The sequence below is a fragment of the Mesocricetus auratus genome, unplaced genomic scaffold, assembly GCF_017639785.1.
Source record: "Mesocricetus auratus isolate SY011 unplaced genomic scaffold, BCM_Maur_2.0 Super-Scaffold_100010, whole genome shotgun sequence".
Lineage (NCBI taxonomy): Eukaryota > Metazoa > Chordata > Mammalia > Rodentia > Cricetidae > Mesocricetus > Mesocricetus auratus.
Window position 1 is genome coordinate 30,543,183 of NW_024429194.1, and position 24,691 is coordinate 30,567,873.

A 24,691-nucleotide genomic window follows, 5' to 3' on the forward strand; every position below is an offset into this window, starting at 1 on the left:
GCCAGCGGGGCAAAGTCAAATGGGCACTGATGACTCCCAAACCCAGTCTCCCTCCCTCCCCATTTTCTCTCTTAACCTGAGCGAGAATCATAGGAGTGAGTGAAAGAGACATTTTTCAAGCTATCTATGTTTGTCTAATTAAAAACAACAACAATACAACCTAGATAGATGGCCTTTGAAATCTCATCCTAATACTCCCATAGCTTAGATCTGACCTCTTTGGAACTGACCTAATTTGATTTTTCTGTGGTTCTTTCAAGCATTTTCCTTTCAGTTTCGTTTTTGTGTGGATTCGGTGGGGTTTCTAGTGGACCAGAAAATACAACCTTCACCTCCAAACTTACAATTTTTTTAAAAAAATTTAATCTGGTCCCCCTTGTATCTTCAGGCAGAAAGAAGGTCTCCAGGCTGCCCAGAATGAGAAAATTTCCGGTCTACTCTTTTCTAAACTGAATTAAAGTTCTTTGGCTAAGCAGAGGGACATTCCCAGAGTATATAGGAAGGGTCATCCGACAGGCCATGAAGCAGAGGCACCGCATCTGGTTCTTAATATTGGGTACCAACGCACCACCCGCCTATTCTCTTAAAGCAGGTGACAACGCCTGACGTGGAGAAGAAAATTGAGGAATACAAAAGAGAGAACCCGGGCATGTTCAGCTGGGAAATCCGAGACAAATTACTCAAGGACGCTGTCTGTGACCGGAACACTGTGCCCTCAGGTACTGGATCCTTTAACTTTTCCCGGAGGCGCGACCGTCAGTCTCACACTCCAACGGGCCATACCAGTCATAAAAATCTCCCCAATTATCCATCGTGGCTATTGGGAGGCTGCCCTGAAATATTTACAAGCCAGACATTCTTGATGTTTTATGGAGCACTGGGTGAACTGCTGATCGCCAGGGTGGTGGCTTTCAGGGACGACCTGAGGTTTCCCACAAAGGGATTTCTACTAAGGAGGCTGGGACGGAAACGCGGGGCACAGGCCTAATAATTATTAATATTGATGTTTCCTTCTAAAGAGAAACAAATGCTTTGGTAACTTCCACTGAAGGGAGATATCCAAGCCCTACCGGTGGAGAGTTGGCTGACACAGTAAAGGGGTGAAAATTCGACCCGGACCCGATTTCCCGGGAGTTCCAGGGTCCGTCCAACATCCTGGCAGCTGGGGAGAGGTTCCGGGGAAGACAGGCTAGCGCTGGGTCTCCGCGCGGGAAGAGTTTGTTTTTAATTAAAAGGAAACTCCCTTTTTCCCTCTGTAAGAACGATATATTTCAGAGCATGGATTTGTTTACCAGACTGGAATCTGGAAAAAATAAATCGGACAGAGTGCGTTTTCTTTTGATTTTTACAATAGGGAATGATTCTGCAGTTGAAATTCAAACCCTTTCTAGCCTCAAAACAAGTTGATTTGCAGGCGACAGGCCCTCTGGAGTTCTTCTTCCCAGGACTTTGGGGCCCAGTGTCTTCGGGTTGGGAGGAGATACGGTGAAGTTTCTTAGGGTGTTCAGAGGCCAGTAGCCGAGAGGGACAGCGGTAACAAACATTTCTCGATTCTGAATTGGAGGTGCTGCGAGATTTCCAGTTTCTAGTTCCAGTTTAATGAAAGTGTGTGTGTGGGGGGGGGGTGCTTAAGAGAAGAGAGAATGCAGTAGGACCGGGATGCCACCAGGTGCGGGACTCAGCAATGAGTCCTGGCAGGGAGTGGGTTGAGAGCCTAGGCTGGGCCTTTGAGGTCTCTTTTGGGTTCATTCCTGACTCCTCTCAAAGCCCCTCAAGCAATTGTGCTCCCTTCCTCCTCTTATCTCCAGTGAGTTCCATCAGCCGAATCCTAAGGAGTAAATTTGGAAAAGGAGAAGAAGAGGAGGCGGATCTAGAGAGGAAGGAAGCAGAGGAAAGCGAGAAAAAGACTAAACACAGCATCGACGGCATCCTGAGCGAGCGAGGTAAGGGGCCCCAGTGGGCCGTGCGCTCCTACAGCGCGAACGCTGGTTCTGAGACTTGTGGGTCTGCGCAAACGCAGACCGGCCTGGCTCATCTCATAACTCAATTCCGGCCTTGGTCACAGCTACTACTCTCGGGAAGGACATTCAAGCCAAAGACCAGAGAGGTACTTGGCATTAAACAAAAATCTTCTCTATTCTAACCTTTACTTTATTTTCCTGGTGCTCAAATCTGAGACTTCACATACAATCAGCAAGTGCTGTGCCTCCGAGCCACACTCCAATAATACTAACTCTAAGGTATTGTGAGTTTTAATCTCCATCACTTCTAGTTCCTTGGAGTTAAGAAGTCTGAAATGTGTTGCAGGTGGATACTTCCTAGATGGAAGCTAAGCTCTCTGAAGGAAATTATATGGGCTGAGACTATGGAGTTTGAAGTAGCTTTCACACTCCGGGAAAAACTGTGCGTGTGGGTGAGAATTAATAAGAATATGATTCTCCTGGACAGTGGGAGCCTAATGTTGCCCTAACCTCTGCTGCCTTCTACATGTGTGTTTGCACGTGTGTGAACATAAGCTGGCTACTTTTCAGTTGTTTTCAAATGGGATGAGGTTATAACCTGTGTGTGTCTGGCAAGTAACTGACCATGCCCAAGTGTGCTATAGGGATCTGGGTCAAAGGGATCTGTGTTCTTGAGCTCCCAGTCCTGTCCCCCTCTGTCCCCCAGGGGTACAGACCACCCACTCCTTGTTGGCTATGGCCTGTCAGCACCAAAAGAAAAATCTCCCTCCAGGGGATGGAGAATTACAGGCTGTTTCCCTATTACCTGCTTGGAGTCATCTTCAACACTAAAGGTTTACAGAAAGAAAGAACCCATTTCTACCAGGGCTTTCTGAGATGAACTAGGAGAAACTTGGCTCTAGCGCACAGATTGCTGGATCTCTCTTTTTTACCTTCATTGTGCAGCCTTGGGACAACTGTACAAAAGCTGCACACTCATATTTAGAGTTGGACGGTAGCAGCCAAGTGCCCGACTTCTAATAAACGGGAACCCAGATGCTTTAGGGCTCACATATAATCAAGAAAAGGCACCTCGAATGGAAGGGGGTTGAGCAGGGAGAACGAACATACTGCTACTTCTGTGTTTACAGCAGGGGCTTCTGTGAAGTCTGTGTAAGCCTGGACAGATGCATTTGTGGTCACCTCTGTTTTTCATTCCAGCCCTAGCTGCAGTCTAAAGGTGCTATGACAAAAGAAGGCTGAGGACCCAGGCCCAATGAGCTCCTAACGCAGAGGCTAGTAGAGTCCTTCCTTATGGGACAGGCCTTGCCGGGGGCCCATGGCTTTGCTACTTGTTGCTAGACGTGGCAGCCAGGCAGAGCAGCCCGTCCCTAGCAGCAGCAACAACCAAGGCCCAGGAGACAAAACGTCTCAAATGAGCTGGTCAAACATTTGTACAACTTTTCCAGCGTTTACAAAGAAGGCCTTCTCTACACAATCTACACTTGGAGATGAACTTGGGAGACAAAGCCTGGAGAGTCCATTGAAACTCACACTTTAGCTTGGCCCAGACAAAGCTTGGGCTCGGAGCAGCTTGATGTGAACAAAGGAAGGCAGCCTTTTTATAATTCAAGGAGAAAAGAAGAGAAAACAGCCCCACAAAGGGCCCAGAATAGACATTATGGGCTTGCAATGAGGGATGAATTATTCAATGAGCCCCAGTAGCTGCTGAGCCAGGAAGTTTTATGGACTCTCCAGCGTGGAAAAAGTGGCCATTTCACCTACAAAATGTTTCTAGTCTTTTGGGTCGCCTCGCTGGGCCGGCTGCCATTCAAGGCCAATTGCTACCATTTTTAAAAATCAGAGTGTTTCCCCCAGTGGGGGCTGTGTTCTTGAAACACACACACACACACACACACACACACACACACACACACACGCCCCTCCCTCAGAGGCTGAAGTCTAATTTAATTTGGGGTTGTCAAGGAAGACTCAGCCTGGGTCCCTCCAGTGCCTCCAGCTTCCTTTCCGGATGAACCCTGGAGGGCAAGAGGGGCCCAGATAAAGGATAGGGTAAGCTGCAGTTTGAAGTCTGGAAACCTCAAATATTCCCCTCTGTTGTTTCGGCATCAAAAGTCTCTGGCGGTTCCACTTGTAAAATAGAATGGATGTTGAGAAAGGGCTTTCTGAGTCCTGGCAAAGGGGAGGGAAAAGCTGGCGGAGGAGGGACTTTTGGGTGTCCCCACCACTGCTGTGTGCTCTTGCCAGATGGGCCTGGTACCTGCTGCTGAGATTGGCTTTCCTGGACACAAATTTGGCCTGGGGTCTGCTTGGCAGACGCTTGGATGCTGGGGGAAAGGCACCCAGACAGAGGTCAGAACCTTTACCTCCCTCCCTCCCTCCCTCCCTCCCTCCCTCCCTCCCTCCCTCCCTCCCTCCCTCCCTCCCTCTCTCTCTCTCTCTCTGTCTCTCTCCCTCTTCTGTCTCTCTCCTCTCTCTCTCTGATCCCTTTTGCCTTCACCAACTTTCCTCCTCCCTTGTCCAATCCTGCTCAGCACCAGCAGCGGCTGCGTCTACCCCTGTGCTCCAAGGGAAGCCCAGGCTCTGTACACCCCAGCTGAGTCCATCCTTCCTGCTGCAGCACAGTAGTGAAAGAAGAGGGATGTGCGGTCGGGAACCTTCCACCCTGTCCTTGGCCAGCGGTGCAGACAGAGCAGGCGCAGCCGGACCAGCGGAGTCCGAGCTCAGGCACCCCAGGCTGCGGCAGCTCAATGGGCGCCTCTGTTCCTCCCCCGGCGCAGCAGAGCGGGCCCGCGGGCGCCGCCACAATAGCCGGGGCCCCCGCTGCTGCGCCCTGCGCCAAAGCGCCGCGCCGCCCCTCCCCGCGCTTCGGCCGGCCCGCAGCTTAGCTCGCCGGGCTGCAGCCGACTCAATTGCCTCCTTTATGTCCCTCTCACTTTCATCTAGACACAGCCCGCCTCCCCCTTCTTCTCCTCTTTTTTTTTTTCTTCCCTCCCTAGCCTGAGGCTCACATTAGTGAAATTTCTGCAACCTCCCCCATTTTTTTTTCTTATTTTAAAGAAAGCCCTTAACACAAAAGCGGTGACTAATCGATAGAAACTGCTCCTTCATCATCCTCTCCTCCTCCTCCTCCCCTCCTTTTCCCTCCTCCCCCTCCCCTTCCTCCTCTTCCTCTACCTCCCAACCCCCTCCCTTTCTCTCAGCAGGGTGACGCTTTTCCTGTTTGTGAGTTTTGGGCAACATTTTTGCTTTGTGCCGTAATGGAATTACCGGACAGACGGGGACTGTAGATGGACACGCGACGGCAAGACTTTCCGCTTAAATATTTAGATGTAACGTTACAATTACGGACTTGTTGCCGTGGCTTTGAAGTGGCCGTGCGGGAGCGCAAGGGGAAAGAGGCCAGATTGCCAAATTGATGTTTTGATTGGGCCTCGAGACATGCTTTCACGGGACTCTTCCCCCCCCTTTTAAAAATAAAATCTCAAATAAGTGTGGGAAGTTTGCAACAATCGCAAGGATAAAACCGAGAGATTTCTGGCACAGGACCTCTGGGAGCCTATATTCCCTTCACCTTCCCTTTTTCTTTTGTGAAAAAAATTGCTTTTTTTATTTTCAGAAATTAAGTTTTTCTTGAGCTCGTTTTGTGTGTAAGTTCACGATCTTTACAATAATTAATGACAAATGACGTCAGATTAAAAAATGAATGTCTATAAAGACCAAAGCGGGCGGTGGGGGGGGGAGGAGTAAAGTTCTTGCAATATTTCGTTTCCAGTGGATTGTTTGAAAAGCACTCTCGGATGGAGGGAGTAGTGAGGGAAAAGCAAAACCGTTTGCTTCTTCCTTGTTGGTGGGGAAGGGAACTGGTTGGTGTGGTGGTGTGGGGTCACAGGCTGAGCCTCCCCACAGATTAAAAAAAAAAACAGGAGCAAGATCACAGATTTCTGGACCCAGATCTTTTATTACTGGTCACTTCCTGACCATTCTCAAGTCCGTTTGCCAGGACAGGAGTCTGCTCTCAACGTCATATTTAGAGCTGGAGATACATTTTAAAGTTTTGAAGGCTTTACAATTCTACTCAAGGAAAGTGTCCCATTTAAAAAAAAATGTATTGGCGATGACAGGGCCACCACACCGCAGTAACATTCCCTAGCCAGAACAATGGGGAGGTAAGGGTGGGGGGTCTGTCCTTAGCCTTTCTTTTTCCTCTTTTTTACTGGGGTAACTGCTGTATACTTACTGTGTAGCTTTATTGAAAACATACAGATTTTCTAATTAATGCACGAAATCATATGTTTATTTTGGGGTTTTGATGTGATTGTTGATAGCACCGGAACAGGAGGTAGGGGCTTCCAGTGTGTAATAATTACTGAAGGGTCATTTAAGAGTCTCCAGGGCTGAGTCATAAAACTCACCTGGGCGGTGATGTGGAACCAGAAAGTGTGCCTCCGTTCAGGCAAGTGGAATATACAGAAATCAGTCAAAGGAACAGTAGCGTTGCATTTAACTAGCGGTTTCAGCATCCATGAATATTCTGAGGACAAAACAAAACACAATCATGAGATTAAACGTTCAAGTTATACAGAAATAATTGGCCAGCAGAATGAACAGCTCAGTGACGAGTTGCCTGGCCTGGGACCCGGAAAGTTTCAGTTCAGTGGGGCCCTATGACAGGTAACTTATTTATTCACCTCAGTAAATGAAGATTAAGGAACTATTAGGGACAAGAACCTACCATGTAACTCACCAGCCACTAAACAGCAATTAAGCAGTCAGCTTGGTGTCTTATCTCACTGGCTGCTCTAGGGTTGTTTTACAACCAGGAATTAAAATCTGAAAGGGGAGTTTTCTGCAGCTCTGGCCAAATATTGATTAAGGAGCTGTTTGTTGATACCATTGTCATCCATTAAAAGGCCCTCAGTGGCCACCTTCTTTTGTGAGGTCTTCTTAACCACACAGATCAAAGCGGGGATCATTTCAATTTATCTGTCTTGGAAAATCCTCCTTTTCCTCGGAAATCTCTAAGGAGGAACCGGCCAAAGTCCCCTTCAAGAATAGGAACCGAAACCAGTTCCATGTTGTCTCCTAGAGAAGGCTCATGGGGTGTTTTTTCAATTATCCTGTGGCGATTGAGATAGTGACTTTATCAAGTTGATTCTCCTTGGAGTTGGGGGGGCGATTATCTGCTATGGAAAATTTTCTATATATGAATTTGTCACTATAATTGCCTCCCAGGATGGAGTGCTATGCAGAAAAGATACCAGATTTTTTTTAAATGTAAAATTAGATGGAGAGTATATTATGCAGAAGGCGATGAGACATGGTGGCTATATCTCTCTCTGTATGGCATTTTCATAATTTTGTGTTTATTTTTAAATCCCTGTAATACAGGTGTAGATGAGATATGTGTTCATGTATGTGCACAATGTGTGTCATAGGGGTTTATTTACAAACTGGTAACTGAGAATTAAGTTGGCCCCGGGCTTTATAAAGGCATATTTATCCTGCAAACTGTACTTCTAGAGGCATCAGAGTTGGAAGTAACAGCATAGATCTTAATACATTCGCAGATGTTGACTGCTAGGAAAAATACCTGAATTCCATCATGACTTCTGTAGTTGTTGACTTTTAGATCAGCTATTAGATTTTTGTTTGTTTAAGAATTTAGTATATTTGTATTGGTTTTTCCTTCCTTTATGACAGCAAAAAAAAGTTCTTTCAAGGGCTTTTTTGGAAATATACCATCTCTGCGCTTAATTTGCAAATTCCAACCAATTACTCTGAGGTTCTCCTATTTATACCAGAGTCAGGCTTGGGATACTTCTCTGTATGTCATGTATGTGCCACTGTGTGAGGCTTTGTGCATGCCCTTGCAGTGTGCATTTCAATTCTAAATAATGGTTTTATAAGGATTTACATTTTTATTATTTACTTTTTCTTTTTAAACAAGGTGTGTCTTGACATGTGGAACTAAGTCAATGCTGGCTATATTTATCTTATAAATATTAAAAAAATTCTACATCAGAATCCCCTATGTTAACTCATTACGAATTCATCCACCTAAATTCAAATACCTAGTGGTATAACATAGCACTAATCAATCATTAGTCTGAAATAGCTTAGGCTGCAAGTTAGAGTCAGCTTGAATATGTGACAATGACTTGCCCTTCCTGGGTCAGGTACAGCATCATTCAATCCTTTGTTGCATATTTCCAATATATATACATTTTTTTATACACACACAGAGTTGAAGCGACTTTCTCCTCTTAAATGTTAGGCTGTGTGCTCAAACATTGCCAGGGAGACTGACAGTGGATCCCAGATCTTAATACCAAGGTGAGCTTGCTGATCTGAGAATGCTTACCCCTGTCTGAGGAGCTACTCTCTTACATTCTGTTTTCCCTGAAATCCTGCAGCAAAATTGGAAATGTCATAAACTTTGCTATGTGTCATATGCAGACAGAGAAAGTGAAAGGGAACTTGCTATTCTGTCTGCAGAGGAACACCAAGGTGGAAACAGTATTGTTCCATGGCCCTCCCATGTCCTACAAGGCTTCTCAATCTTCCTAATGATGTTGTGGTGACCCCCAACCATAAAATGATTTTCATTGCTAATTTATAAGTGTAATTTTTGCTGCTGTTATGAATCATAAAGTAAATATCCGATATGCGGGTATCTGATATGGGACCCCAAAGAAAAGGTTGTTCCACCCCAAAAGGGTCACACCCCACAGGCTGAGAGCTACTTACTTACTCCCTTGTGGAAGGGAGACATGAAAATCTAGCTGAAGACAATCACACAGGTTTTATGAATTCTTATCTTCAACTCCCTGCTTTCCTTTATTCCTGGTGAAAAGGAACAGATCATTTCTGCTGTGTAAATGACCACCTCTCTCCTTTTTTTAAAGGAGAAATTGTATTGCAATAAGGAGCATCTGTATAAAATTTAGATTTGATTTGATACACTTTTCTCCCAAAAGGGAAAATGTTGAGAAGGCAAATTAGTTTATATGGCAAATAGCAAAAAAGTTTACAGCATTTAGAATTCAGTAGCAGGATTTTAAGTAAAGCAAAAGAAAGGAACACATCCCCTTTGGGTCAAAGCAACTTGATCTAAGTCATCTGAATTTTTATGTCCACCGTCTACTGAAATGACAAATGGCCTTTTCTATGGAGGCTAGAATTCATGACAGGCAGAAATCAATCTACTATGTGTCTATGTCCTTAGGCCCATTCAGTAGTTTACTGGGTACACTTTCTTATGGACTTTTAGCTGTTCAGTTCTATAGGGTCTATAGCAGCATATTAACAACCATTTCTCAATTCTAGGAGTCAATTCTTCTCGTTCTCGATCCAACCCAACAGTTTCCATTCAGAAATAGCTGATTAAAATGCTTTGCAATGAGCAAGGGAGCCTCTTGGGCACTGACCAACAAGGTTGAGGGAGGGGTTACAACGGTATCTTCAGCTTGTACCATTCATAAGATCATAGTAAAAAAATTAAAAAAATATAGATTTGTGGAAATGGGACATTTAAAAAAATAAAGTCAATAAGTATGGCTCTACGGAAGAGCTGCAGCATTGAATCTGCTTGGTCTTATGCCATTGGATAGACACCACAAGTAAATTAGGGTAGACCAGCTAAGGAAAGAAAGTTAATTGCTTAACATGGAATCCATTCCATTTAGTTTTGTTTTTATAGTGAATGTTGATACAGTCACACGTTTGCATTTAAGTGGAAAGTCAACATTTTTATTTTGTGACTTTTCTATGAGTGACATAGATACATTAAAACACAGCCGTCACATGTCTCTTTTATTTCTTAGCGTAAAGTTCTAGAACAAACATGGAGTTTGTTTGTTTATTTAATTCCTCTGATGCTAGGAACTGAACCCAAGGATTGACAATGCCGGGCAAGCATTCTATTACTCAGTGCATCTCCCTCTAGTCTTGAACGTATATCCTAAAGTTTAGCCTTCAAATGTATCATTATCATTAAGAAAATTATATTCAAAGGGTGAGTGTGTTTGTCTCTCCATTTTCATAGCTGAGTCTAATTTGAACTAAAGGAAATTAATTGGTGTAATTTATTTTATTGTAAAGAAGGTGGCAGCCTGGACAGGACAGTTTCTTGGTTTGAAGGCTGTTGGAGCACTGAGTGTTTTTGTCACGGCTGATTTAGTACTTTCCTACACGTTTTTGTGCTCTAAACGATATAATGCCCAAAGTGAAAGTGACCTTACCCAGGAATCTCTGAAATGGAGACCTAGCTCTGTTCAGGTGTGACCTCCCCAACTTCATTTTTGATCCTTTTAAGATGAAGTGGGTCAGACCAGTTTCCAAGGGGGTTTGTGAGAATAAGATGAGAAGATACTTGTGTGCAAATGATATCCACTTGTAAAACACAAAGTCCTGGTGGGGTAGGGGACACAAAACTCTGAACATACTGAGAAAGTGACCAGCCTACAGACTAGCAGATGGGCTCTGCCCAAGGGCAGATAAAAAGCTTAATTCAAGGCTTAGCAGCAACAATGAAGACCAAACACAGACACACACACACACACACACACACACACACACACACACACACACACACATACACACACACACACACACACACACATACACACACACGCTCAGCCTTCACACACAGCAACACATACACACTCCACACTCTCCACTTTCCCCAGAAACTCGAGTTCACAAGAAGCTCTTTAATAGAGCAACTTCACTGATTTCATTCAAAGGTATGAAAAATGACAACATTCTAAAACTTTCACCAAATGTCAAAGGACATTTTTAAAACTCCTTTCTCCTCCCAGGCTGTCGATTTGCTCTGTTAGATGAACTTGTTGTTTGCAAACTTTTGTTTGTTTATTTTGCCCAGTCAAAGATGGGTAAACTTCTGAGTGATCCCAATGTATTTTTGCTCCTGCAACTTGCTAACTCGTTCATGTGGTCGAGTTCCCCACTATTTCTCATTATGCCCCTCTTCAGCCTGCCCATGCTTAAATGTCCTTGCAGGTCTGCACGTGGGATTGAATGCTTTCTCAGTTCCTAGTGCACGGCTCTTCTTAAGACTGGAGCTTAGATGTGTTGAGGAGACTTTCCAAAGTAGCCATCTTAAGCTGGAGGATAAATTACAACGACCTTTTAATTTGACTTCCTTCTATTCAACCCCACCCCTAAAATGGTGGCGAGGCTGTGTGTGCGTGTGTGCTTCTCCTTGTGGGTCTTGTGTTACAGGCGTGCACTCTGAGGGAAATGAAAGTAGCTTGCACATGAGGCTCCGGGGACCCAGAGCTCCTGCCCATGTCTCTGACTTGACAGTGCAGGCCCTGGCTGCATGGAAGGCTGTTTTCTTATCCCCACATGCACTGCTCTGACCTGTCTCAGAGATAGGTCAAGCTGGGGCATGGCTGGTTTATGCAGCTGTTGCGGCTTAGGCGGCACAGCAGGCAGTCTCTGCTCCTTGGCTGGCTGGGCCCCAGAAAACTGATAAAAACTTATTGGAGAGCATGCCACCTTCCTTCTGGATGTCTCCTAGCCCCTGAAGGCTTTCAGATGCGAGGGGACTTCTTGGTTCTGTGGGTCAACTCTCAGTTCCATGAACAGGTTGAGGATCACATTCTCAACAAATCAACACTTCAAATGACATAGACTCTCTGTCAGTTTTAGCTTTCTGACCACCGTATTTATTTTGGGGTTGACAAAACACTTGCTTAGTACAAAACTCAAAAGCTGTGAATGGAAGCAGGGTGACATGTTTTCTTTGTCTGTATGTCAATCAGTACCTTTTTCCCCCTGGACACAAGCATGCAATTAATCCCCTCTCCACGCACCGCTCCTATCTCTCATGTGTGCATTTGTGTACACAATGTTTTCACCTCTTGTAGACATGGCAATCGTCTGTGTCAGCTCTCCTGTACCTCATTTTATGTTTTTTCATTTTATGCTCAGCAATCACTCTTCACCAGGGATTTCTCAGCCCTGTTTGTATAGCTGGGTAGTATTCCGTTATATTGGCAGAGGGTGATTTATTTTACCTTTAAAATGTTTCCAATGTAGCGGCACCATTTGGCACAGATGTAAGTTTATTTATACAATAAGGGGATGGCGTTTGTGATTTTGAGGGCTTTGCTGGCACTTGGGTTCTGCATGGAGAGCAAATGGCGGAGGAACCGAACGGTTGAAAGGCGGGAGGGCGTTTGCTTTGTGGGGGACACTCTCCTCAGTCACAGTCTGAGTGGGAGCTTTGAAATTACTGCTAAGAGTCGTTCCACCAATAGTGACTGACTTCTAGAATCTCCAACATTCTATTGTTTCTCCAAATGGAGCCTCTCCTAACTCTAAGCCAAATTTTTCCCCCTCTACTTATTGGTTCCTTTTAAGATTACTTTTTTTGTTTAATATTTATTTAATTTCACTCCTATCTAAAACAGTATCCTGGTGTTAGGCGTTTTGCTTACTTTTATTATAGGTAGTTTATATAATTTAAAAGCAACTTATTCTAACCATTAAGCTATAAAAGAGACATTGTCTTCCAAGGACCCCAAGCTGGGCTTGAACTAGTAAGTTATAGAACATACTGTTGTATTCTGACTTTGAGGCATGTTGACTTGGGGTTTCTGTGTTTGGTAATGGCTCACTTTTAAGGAAGTATATATCCATTCCCTTCTACTGCACAAAAGACTTGTTATATTTTCCCACATACCTTACCTCTCTCAACTCATTTTGGCCCATTTCCCCTTAAATCTGATGCTTGGGAACACAGTTGCTGAGACCCGGCTTGCCTAAATTGGGAGATAGAGTCTGAACCAAGCCAGAAAGAACTGTGCTCCAACTCTCCAAGAAAGACCAGTCACCCCCAAGTCCCAGAGATGGGGAGCAATGATAGCAGTACATATTATGAAGCAAATATTTCAAGTCACCCCTACTCAGTAACAGGCCATCCTGTGGCGGGAGAAATGAAGGGATAGGGATTGACTTCCGAACATTAGAGCCTTAACTGGGGAAAGCAAAAACCGAAAAAGAAAAACAAGATTTGTCTCTTGACTCTTCTTGTTGACATCCCAAGATGCCCAGCACAGAGTCTGTCAGCACGGGCCAGGAAGGTGTGTGATCTGCAAGCTGAGTGAGAGAAACTGCTGGCTTCCCCCTTGTCTTGCCTGTGAGATCTAAAGTGGTCAGTGAGGCAATGTAAACAGGCTTGGTGTTAGGAACAGCTGCAAGAGTAGGCAAGGATCAAAAGCAGCCTTGCCCCTCTCCCCGCCCCGCCCCGCCCGTGCATAATTTGAATCGAATAGGGCCCATACAAGTGTGGCCTCTCTTTCCTACCTGCTAGAGTATCTGGTTCCCTACTTAGGAGGGAACATCTAGGGGTGGTTAATCCGGAAAGGAAGATCCTGATGTGTTTTCATGTTGCTCGGATGTTGTTCTCAGAAGAAACTTAGACCATGTATCATAAATTATTTCAAGACCACCATGTGCAGAGTGATGGAATTCTGGATATATGACACAGTCTTACAGTGCTTTTATTTGTAATAAAGAGATGACGAACAGAGTCAGTCTCTAGAGGACTAGCTTCACAGCCCTGAGTAGCTGTCTTTTGGAAGTGTTACTTTAAAAAAAAAAGATTCTAATCTTATTTTTTTGTATATGAGTGTTTTCCTTGCTGCATGTATGCCTGATGCCTACAGAGGCCAGAAAAGGGCTCCTGATGATCTGGGACTGAAGTTGAGGATGGTTGCTGGGAACAAGTTCTTAGGGTTCATCTGTCTCTATCCCTCAGTGCAGGGGCAATAGGTACACATAGCCATGTCTGACTTTTTAAAAATAGGTACCAGGGTTTCAAACTCAGGTCCTCATGCTTACAAAGCAAGGGCTCTTACTCACTAAGCCATCTCCACACCCTTATTCCCAGAACTCCTGAATCCATTTGGGAGGGGGTTCATTTCATGATTTCTAAGTAGATGAGATCTCGGTGCCTGGAAATGTCGGCTCTGTTTTGGAATGTTTAGGACCTTCTGACATCCTGTCAGACTGTTTCTAAAAGGCCTGGCAATCCATTCCGGGAAGGAGAGCAGATGAAATGGTGGGATCCTCACAATGCCTGGGGTAGACTAGTAATCTGCCAAAGCAAAACAGGACTTGGGAGCTCATCCATTGTGGATGTGTTCCAGGTGGTGGATTGCTTGGTTTTATGCAGACAGGACACAACTATGGCATGCGTCTGTGTGCAACACAGGTTTATTACAAAGTGGTAGAAAGGCAACTTCTATAGTTTCTTACTTGAAGCCAATGGCTGCTTGTGGTCACTGGTCCTGCCAAGGTCTGAATACTTGCTGAGTGTTTGTCTGGGAGAAGAGGGCAGTGAATGACTTGGGATAGAGTGTCAGGTCAGAAATCCCAAAGAACCAGACTTCAGTGTGCCTGAACTAACTAGAGGGACCCCTCAGTATTGGGAAAACTGCCCTTAGATGGCAGATATTGCTCCAGTAGGAGGTCAGGATGGCAACTCAAACTTTCACCTATTGGGAACCAGTTTTGAGGCTTTTATCAGCTTACTCAGTGAAGGCTGGCTTCTCTGTATCTTCCCCTTGCCTGTGCTGATCTGTTTTGGGCATCCTTGAAGACAAAAACCAATGGATACTTGGGATGTAGGAGGTATCATAAGTATTCAGTAGAGTAGGGGGATATAGTTCTTGCTTGCATCAGAGAAGGTTCTTATCTCTTACCCAGTGTATCTCCTATTTGCAAAGGAGATCCAGTATATACCTTGGTCAGACAGGAGAGGAATCATTTTGTTGTTACAAATAACACACAAAACTGATTTTTTCTGCATCTTTGTTGGATAACTTTCATTATTTTATTCAATTACTATACTTTTGACTTTGTTTTGTTTTCGAGACAGGGTTTCTCTGTGTAACAGTCCTGGCTGCTTAAAATTCACTCTGTAGCCCAGACTGGCCTCAAACTCACTGAGATCCTCCTGCCTCTGTATTGGTATTAAAGGTGTGTGCCACCACTGCCTGGCCCAATTACTATAATTTAATATCACCCAGTTTAATGATTTTCCCCCTGAAATGAATACTTTCTATTTTCTAAAAGTGAAAGCCCACATTAAGAACCATGAAGAAAGACAATGACTATCTTTCACACTGACATTTCTGTACAAGGAAAATCCTTTTGGAAAAACCTTAGGAAAAAGAAAACGAACTATCAGACAGTTCTTGATAGGCAGTGATGTTCCCCTAACAAGCTTAGCTTTTTCACTGGCTTCTTTGAGAATCCCCCTGCCCTCTAACCTCCCCTAAAACATTTAAAAATGCTTTCCTTCCTCCACTGGCTTGTGGGTTGACCTTGGGTAGGGGGAGTGGTCAGTTTCGGGGCTGGTCCCTTCTCCTCCCTTCTCTCTCTTCTTTGTCTCCTACCTGCCTTCTCCTGTGAAGCCCTACCTTACACACACACACTTCCACTCATCCTGCCCTTGTTCATACAGAAACTCAACAGTTTTTGTCCTTCAGGGGTGCTGTCACTTACTTTGCAAGGGATCTTGGGACTGGCCAATTTAGCATGGAAGAGAGATGGCATTGCAGGTGTCCATGGAGGCAAGCCACTCAAGGAGGCAAGGAACAGGTTTCTGATGCCCTTCCCATCAGCCCCCAGCAGATCCTGTCTTGAATAAGTGCAGATGGAATCAGTCCAGCCAGGAGAGCCCTCTTTGCTGATGGAGAGGACCAGAAGGCAGGCTGCCCCCTGGTGAAGTCAAGTTGGCCCCAGAGAATTTTCCACTCCAGGTGCTCCATCTCCCACTCCTTTCAGGGAAGGGCCTTGGTTTCAGTGTTTGGGACCCTTGGCAAATAATGAACCCATGCAGGTTCCATAGATCAGGAGTGCACTTGTAGGGCATCTTGTTTCGAAGTGGAAAACTTTTCTTATGGGGCCACAGTGATCTGAGCTCTCACACTTTCAATGGCTCCAGGACACTTGTAGAGGTCTGAGGAGATGCATCTACCCTCCTCCAGAGGACTCTAAGATGTGAGGGGTGTTCTTCTTGGGTGTACCAGTTGAGAGGGCTCATATCCTCGAGCCTCTAGAATCTAGAGTGTAGATGTTGGGTTATGCGGTGCTGGGGACTGAACCCAGAACTTCATACATACTAGGCAGGCGTTCTACCAGCCGAGCCATATCCTCGGTTCCGGAGCCCTTGAGAACCTCAGAAGCTCATCACTTAGGAGGACACAAGCCAAGAGACTCTGAATTAAACAGCTATGCTATATTTTGTCTGTTGTAAGTTTATGTACTATTAAATTTATCATAGGTTACTTTGGATCTTAGAGTTAGTACTTAGATTCTATTGGTATTATGTGAATATTGAATTCTGTTGGTGGAATTAAGACTGTAACAGCAGTCCACCTGATAGAGGGACACTTGTCAGAGTGGGTTCTTTCTATTGGTTTTTGTTGTTGTTGGTGGTGGTTTGTTTGAGACATGCTTTTATGTTAGCTTAGGTTAGCCTTAAGTTTGCTATGTAGTGGAGAATGACCGTGAGAGCCCAGTTTTCCTGCCTTGTACCTTCAGAGTGCTGGAGATTGAACCCAGGGCTTCATGCTCGCTAGGCAAGCATTCTACCAACTGAGCCACACCCTCAGCCCCCAGAGGCAGATTCTCCACAGAGCTAACGCACTTGTTGAGTTGAACCTGTGCAAGTCCCTTTGCGTCCCTGACAGGGGCCCCCAAGATGTTTAAATCTCCTTAGATTTTTAAAAATGATGCAAAAACTAGTAAGTGATGGGTCTCCTTCTCTATATGGGCCTCTTGAGTCTCAAATGCTGTATCTGCTGCCGTCTGTCTCCAGTGAGATGACAAGCATCTGGATGTGACATGGGGACATGGCCCAGTTACACAGGAGAACAGATGAATCTCAGTGTGGATGCTATGGTTTCTCCATGTTTGCTTGAGCCTTTGAGCTTCTATTAAGGCTCTTTCTGCTGTGTGCCTTGTGTTTTTACCTCAGGGGACCAAAGTGGGAGTTAGGCAACTTATCCACGTGTCTTTCCACTACATGGCATCCTTAGCAGTCACAGAGAACCCTCACAAACAAGCAAAAGAGTCTTCACTAAGTGTAGAAGAGCAGGCAAGGAGAACCCTACTTTCTCAGGGGCTTAGTTCGACTGGTTGTGAAGGTGGCCTGAAGCACTATACAGATGCTTCTAATAAGTCTCTGGAAATATTCCTGTGGCCAGTTTGCTGCTGTGACTCTCTGGCCCTTAGTCTCTTGTCCTTTGGAGCATGCAAATACAAGACAAAGTGAAAGCCAAAGTCTTCAACTCTGGCAGGCCGTGGTGGCCACCAGCAATTCTAGTAGGCCCAGGCAGCTGTTCCAGGAAACAGTGAGGCCACAAGGAGTCCCAACATTCAGGACAAGGGTGGGCAGACCATGACTTAGGCAAGTGATTGTCCTGCCTTGTTTTGTCTTTGGGGTGGGGGCAGGATGGTTTTGGGGTGGTGAGTAGGATCAGAAGCCTAGAAGGCACATCTCTGTATGCTCCTACAGGTGGTCAGACAACCATGCCCTATCCACCCAGGGATTACATGCTTTCTTGTTCTTGCTGACTTATAGAAGAGGTTGGGAAAGTATGGGCTATTCTTTAGAGAATGCACACAATTCTGTATTTATACAAAAAAGTTACTGCCTTCTGCAGAATGGTAGTAATTTCTTCCTGTTTCCAGAGAGGGACACAGATTTCTCATCATTGACCAAATCAGAATTTGAAATGGTCTTGAAAGAGAGAAAGGGAAGGAAGGAGAGAAAGAGAAAGGAGGGGGAGAGAGGGAGGGAGAAGGGAGAAAGAGAGGGAGGGGAGGAAGAGAGTGAGTTAGAGAGAGAGAGAGAGAGAGAGAGAGAGAGAGAGAGAGGAGAGAGAGAGAATATATTAGACAAAGTGCACTTCACTTATTCTGACTGACTCCACATACTATTTCAAGTGTAGGTTAAGTAAGTAACTAACTGCCTCACATCCGGCACTGAACAGTTGTTAGAAATAGAATTGGGCAAGAAATTTTTCCTTTTGTTTTTCTATTTTTTTCTTTTCTTATTTGCCTTAAGTTGACACACAAATACACATCCAAAAATTCTTTGAAAGTCTTATCTGAGTCAATGAACGTTTTCTATACAAAATAATTTGAGAAAATTTTTGTAAAGATTCAGCAAGAAATTACTTAAAATCTGAAAACTATTTTTTCTTTTCTCTTTCTGCCTTTCTTTCAAGTTGCTGTGAGCATTTTAGAAACTTGGAAAGAACGTAAGACCTTTTCCTTTTAGACTGGAAACAACACAAGGCCCAATGTCATGGTCTATCAAGAGGAGATTTTATTAAGTTTTCCCCCTCTCTACCTTTTTACTGTTTTGTTTTTATGGAAATTTATTTCAACAGTTGACATTTAACATATGGACTTTTAAGCTGTATATTTTGAAAATGGACAGAAATTTCATTCATATATTTCAATCCTTCACCGGGAAGGCTGAATGATAAAATTAACAACACACGGTGCATTTTGAAAATGTAATATTTACATGCAAAACTTCTTAATGCATCAAATATCTCTGGTTTAAATTTTGTCGTCGTAGATTTCTTTATCTTGAGCAAGTTTGTGGGAACACATGTAAGTGAATGTTGCAGTATTTACTAAAATCTTTTGAAATCGAGTCTGAATGCTATAAAATGAGACTACCAGGAGGAGAAAATATACCCCTTATACAACCAGAATAATAAGCACTACCGTTTACCATATGAAAGAGTTTATTTCTATTTTTCTTACTGATTATCCCATACTAAGATCAAATATATTGCAATTTTGAACTCTGAATTGCAAATTAAAAAAATTTTATTTGATAAGAGTGAAAGGCAGTGCTCGACCTTTAGATTAAAGAAGAAATCTGATCTTAGCCACTTCTAGTCAATGCTTGACTCTTTTTTTTTTAAAGTAACTCCATGCAAATCAAACAATCGAATGTATTGAACTCCCTTTTCTGATCTAAAAGCAAGCCTTTTCCTTACACTGATACATGGACCAGTTTCCAGCAGGTTGTTGGGAGTTGCATTTGTGCGAGTTAGGCATAAATTTGTTTAATGTAGTTTGAACAGCAAGATAATCATATGACTTTTAAAACGACGGTGTTCATACTGCTGTGCCAAGTCTGGGGTGGTGCACGGTACTAGATCTGAGTATTTCATTTCCTTGACTTATTTTTTTCCCATGTTTTCTTAGGGAAGTGCTAGTTGAGATTCGAAGAAGAGTTGTTATTCTGTCTAACTATATAAAAACATTAAAACATTTTAGGGAATGCAAAAATACATATGCTTCAAATTAAAATATTGAGACATCTTGGATATTTTAATAACATTTTCACTCTAAAGTAGCAAAAGCAGATCTTTTCTTTTTCTTGCTTTTTCTCCTTCCTTTTGACAGGAGTTGCATTCTGATCAAAGTGATCTGAACACTTGTGGGGAGCACTTTGACTGCACAATGGTGAAGCGCTCACTCACTACCTTCTTTGCTGTTAAAGGAGTTTTTTTTTCTTTATAGGGAAGTCGCACTTTTCAAGTTATTTTTGCAATCAATTTTAAATGAAAATATAAATTTTTACCCACTAAAGAAGTCAGCAAATTCTAAAGTGATGCTGTTGGATTATGTGCTCTGGTGTGTGTGTGCGAGCCTATGTGTGTATTTCATCAAGGTCATTCATATTAATTATTTGCAAAGATTTTGTTCAATAGTTCATTTTGAATATTAGAGACTCGGAGAAAACAGACCAGCATAGTAGAACCCAGGGTGGTCAACACTTCTTCTAAATGTTCTCCAGACACCAAGGGGATCTGTATATTTTGTCTCACGAGCCTTTTTGTGAAATAGATTTCTCACATCAGATTTAAAAGACCTTCTCCACAGGAACCAGCTAAATACCTGACTCTGAATTCACCAGCAGGGCAAAAAACAATTTAGACCAGCTCCAGTTAGAATGATGGGAGCTGGTTATCGAGGGAAAAGGAATCAAGCAGTTACTTGAAGTTTCATTTTTCTTTGGCTATAGTCTCAAAATGTGTTAAATTACCTGAAGAGGCTTGTAGGTTTCTCAGAGGACACCCAAACAAATCGACAAATATGGAAAGAAAAAGAAATTATCCAGAAATGCTAGAAAGGAATATTAATTTTATGAGAATGAGTTGACTTAAAAACTAGGATGGATCAGGAGCTGATTTTTGGCATTCCTTCCTCCCCCCACATTCTTTTGTTCACTTGACACCCAACTTTTCGTACACCAGCTTTGCAGGCACCTCTGCCGTGATCACCCGACAGTATGTTCAAGGAGCCTTGAAGAGTTTCTCTAACCAGCAGCCAGAGGTTTAATTACATAGTGTCCATCCTGCCTACCTTAAGCAGCTGAAGAAATAGCTGTTGGCGTCAAGGGACTTACTGATGAACTTATGTTCTCTGGTGTTAATGAGGCAAGGGGTGTTCTTGGTGGCTAAAGAGAAAGAAAAAAATAAAAGTAGAAAAAAGAAGAAACCCCTCCCCACAACACGCCAGTCATGTGGTTATTATTACTGTTAGAAATTAAAAAGAATCATAGCCTAACAGTGTATGCTGTTCGTCTCCTGTAGAGGATGCACAGGTTGAAGAAATTATTTTGTTTATTAATTCTGCTTCCATGTTCTGTCCGGCTGGCTCAAGAGAAAGGAAAGAAAGGTGTAATTTTAAGCACACCCTGATTTGTTCTTATTACATAACAAAGGTCCATTTCTTTATCATGTTATCATTCCGTTAATAAAAATTAGCTACAATAACAGCATCAACTTTAAAACCCCTCCAAGTCCAGGGGATTTTCTTTCACAATGAACATGAATACTGTTCAGAAATACAAACAGTCAGAGGATAACTTTAGGTCTGAAAGAGAAACCTGGCGAGGGTAATTGAATAAGCCTGGGTCCCCTGACCGTGTCATGGTGAGGGCAGTCAACATGTCATAATTAGGTTTATTGAGGGCCATTCCAACAATCTGCTTCTATTCTTCCTTCCTTATTGTCCACAGCTAGGCAAATAGCCAAGGGACAAAGGAATCAAGTGCTGACAAAACATGAAAGAGGAAAAAGATTTAGCTGCTTTTATCAAAGAAACTGAGAAGGACTTTGTGTAAATAAAATAAGTGGCTGGCCATCCTGCATTTAGGCAATGCCGTTTTCATTAGAATTAATTCTTGACATATTGGAATAGTTCCAAGGAAGGATTTCTACTTCTGACAAGTTTAATTTGTAAATTAAAAACAGTTGGTTAAACATGAGCCTCCATCAACAAAACTTAACCAAAGCCATACACGGTAGAGGCCTAAGCAGGTGAAAGAGAGAATGGCTTTGAAAACAGTCTTTCCCCCAAATTATGCAAATTCTTACTATTTCATAACAAATGTTGTCCATTGAAACCTACAGCAGGATACCTGCTCCTGGAGCTTTGCAGGGACTCACATTTTCTTCCCATTTAGACTGCTTTAGTTGAAGTCAGGCTTGGACAACCTCTCCGGTGCTTGGATGAGGTGGCGGGATGGTTAGAGGAGGAAGACGTACATTTTTAAAAGGAGCAGGCCAGTAGAAGCTCAGTTTGCGTACAGACTTCCGATAATTCTGTGGTTGTTTGCAATGGAAGAGGAGGGATTTTTCCAAATGTGCCTCTGAATCCTAACTGGAATGAACCCTGGGCAATCACTGTGCAGTGGTTCTTGACTAAATAGTCAACAGGTCTTAGGTCAGGGTTATCTGCTAGGACGCACGCAAGGACTGGGACCCAGGGATGTGGAGAGAGCCAAGTCCGTATTATGAGAGGTCCAGCAAGCGCCTGGACAAGGCTTGCATTGAAATCTCAGAAAGTCTTTTACTCCAGCAGAAGCTACTTGTGAAGTCCAGAATGTTTCTGCTGCATGATTATAGCTTGCAGGTTGAGCCTGGGGGAAAGAGTATATCCTGTGGAGCTTCAGAAGCACCCCTTCCAAGCTGCAAATTGGAAGCCAGCTGGAGAAGACACAGCCATCACCAAGAATGATTTGTCCTTTGGAAGAATAAAGTTTACTTGGACATCAAACGCCCCTCAGTTTTATTGATAGTTACATCAGATTTGTTACATGATTTGGGTAACTTCCCTGAGTAGGCTATTCAGATTTACAAACTGAATCCCTCTGCACTTGAAATTTAAAAAAAAATGACTCTCTCAACTCAAAGAATCAAAAATGATGTCAGATACTGGATAAGATACTTTTAGGAAGTACAGAGCCCCATGGCTGAGAATTGTAGCTCAGCTGGTTCAGACTTGCCTAACCTGTGTGCATGAGTTTGATCACCAGCATCAGATAGATACGTTTGGTGGTACATGAGTATAATTCCAGCACTTGGGAGGTAGATTCAAGATGACCAGAAGTTCAAGGTTATCCTTACTTAGATAATTAATTGTGGGCCAGCCTGGGCTACATGAGGATCTGACTCAAAAAAAAAAAAGATTGTGATGACAGCTACAATGATGATGACAAAAATGAAGAGGAAGAAGAAGAAGAAGAAGAAGAAGAAGAAGAAGAAGAAGAAGAAGAAGAAGAAGAAGAAGAAGAAGAAGAAGAAGCAGCAAGTGCCTAGACAGATGTAATTTCTAATCAACAGCAACTCAGAATCACCATTATCAATGGCCATGTCATGTACACACAACTGTAGAGTTCTGGGCAGGCACTAAATATGTGGTCCAAATACTTTTCTTGTGTCTCATTAAGTTGGATTTGCAGCACTTTTGAGTTTGTGCCACTTGTGGATTTTGGTAGAGAAACCACAGAACATCGGTCTGCCAGCATTTACTTTTGTGTTAGTGGAACTCTGATTCTACAAGCGTCTGGGATTGAGACTGGTTTCTGTGATCAGGAGAAAGTCACTGCCCCTTCTGTGCTGGGCTCCCCAAGGAGGGAGATGGCAGTGTTTGTTCCCCTACCCCCAGACTTTATTGTGATCTGTTTGTGATCACAGACATGTGAGAAACTCCGAACAAATGGACAGTTACTATTTACTTGAGATCTGCTGCTCCTTTTAGCCTTTGCTGGAACAAGATTGCTCCCTGACTGATTGCTTTACCTTCATACTTTCTCAGAGTCTAGTTTAACAAAGATTAAGTAGCTTTTCCCCTGGTTAGTTCAAAATACACTGAACTACCTCCGTATCCTGCAAGGATGACAGCTTGTAGCTGGGGCTGGCAGTACTGTTTTAAAGCAGTACCCTGGTGCATTGCTTGCATAACACTGGGGTTGCAGAAACAGTCTTTGAGAGTCTAGATTTGGGCAAAATAAGTCCTTTGCTTTGTACAGTGTTTTGATGCTTCTTGGCTCATGTCAAAAGATTGGAAGGCCCAGCAGGGCAGGAAGAAGTTTCTTGGGATAAAATTGGAAACTTATACAGATCGGCTGACTCCCTGACATTTATTTGCTGTCCTTTCTCACTCTCTTCTGGCAACTCAGAACCAGATAGACAAGTTCATGGAAAATAGAGTCACTGAGGAAGAGATGCAGAAGGGAGCTCTCTCTCTCTCTCTCTCTCTCTTCTCTCTCTCTCTCTCTCTCTCTCTCTCTCTCTCTCTCTCTCTCTCTCTCTCTCTCCCTTGTTTCTCCTCTCCTTTAGCATAACACTGGCAAGCTGGTGTACTGGAATTTAAAATTAGCAATGTACTTTTGGGGACCAATTGAAGAGTCAGAACAAGGTCTTTCTGTGTTTGTCACATGAACTCTTTTCCCAAGGCATCTAGGGAAGGGACAAAGGTCTAGGCCTTGGTCAGTCTCAGTGTTATGTCTACAAGAGGCCGACTTGGGTGTAGTTGCGACCCCAGGATGCTGGTCCAAGCTGTGGCTAAGATTGTAATTCCCCAGGACTGGATTCCTTCCTTAATCACCAATGTCTTTAGAAGGAGAATGAGGGAGGGGAAGGGTGGCTTACTATTTCACTCTGTAATCATGATGATTTGAGTTGAATTTTACCTTACATTGACCTCTGCTGCTGTGGCTTTGTACGTGCCTTGTAAAGTTGCAACTACAGTGTTACCAGGGGATCAGGATGACAGTGTCCACTATTTTTTTTTTTTTTGCCGATTTCTTGGGAAGAAATGTAAAGCATGGTCCAAGTAGACAAACAAGCAGACAGAAATAAGTTTTAGTATTTTAGGTTCAAATTAAGTTCTCTGTATAAAAGAATCAAATGTGAATAATTTAAGCACATTTGTTAGTATCTGTATCTTGCACCTTAGGATATTTGTTATAAAAATTATCTTTCCTCAGGATTTTAGGGTCACACATTTATTTTCCCCTGGTATTACTCTTGGCACAGCATTTTAGAATGACAATACTTTCAGGCCTGTTCCTTGGAATTTCAGTGTTGATACATGGGATTAAAAATGGCGGGTGGATTTGCTAATGAATTGTAGCTTTTTGTTCTTTCTTTTGAATGGGTTTGTGAGTGGGGATTGCAGTTTGGGATTTCAGCTTATTATTTATTTTGTGTTGTCTCTGTTTGTAGACTTTTTTAAAATTTGTTTACTCTTGTTTGTTTGAACTAATCACTACTTAAGGAAAAAGCCTCTCAGCCTCCCCTTCACCAAGCCTTTAGCCATGGTGACCATTCAGGCATAAAAACGCGCTTATCTGCAAGTGAATGGCA

At 43.3% G+C, this 24,691-nt stretch overlaps 1 protein-coding gene across 1 annotated transcript in view; it reads left to right on the plus strand.

The window, feature by feature from the left end:
* The window catches only part of Pax3 (paired box 3), a 93,361-nt gene that overhangs the window by 2,472 nt on the left and 66,198 nt on the right, over positions 1-24,691 (plus strand). The window contains exons 3-4 of the mRNA XM_040753248.1: positions 590-719; positions 1,809-1,943. Coding sequence (XP_040609182.1) covers positions 590-719; positions 1,809-1,943 — 265 coding nt within the window. The remainder of the gene's footprint in view (positions 1-589; positions 720-1,808; positions 1,944-24,691) is intronic.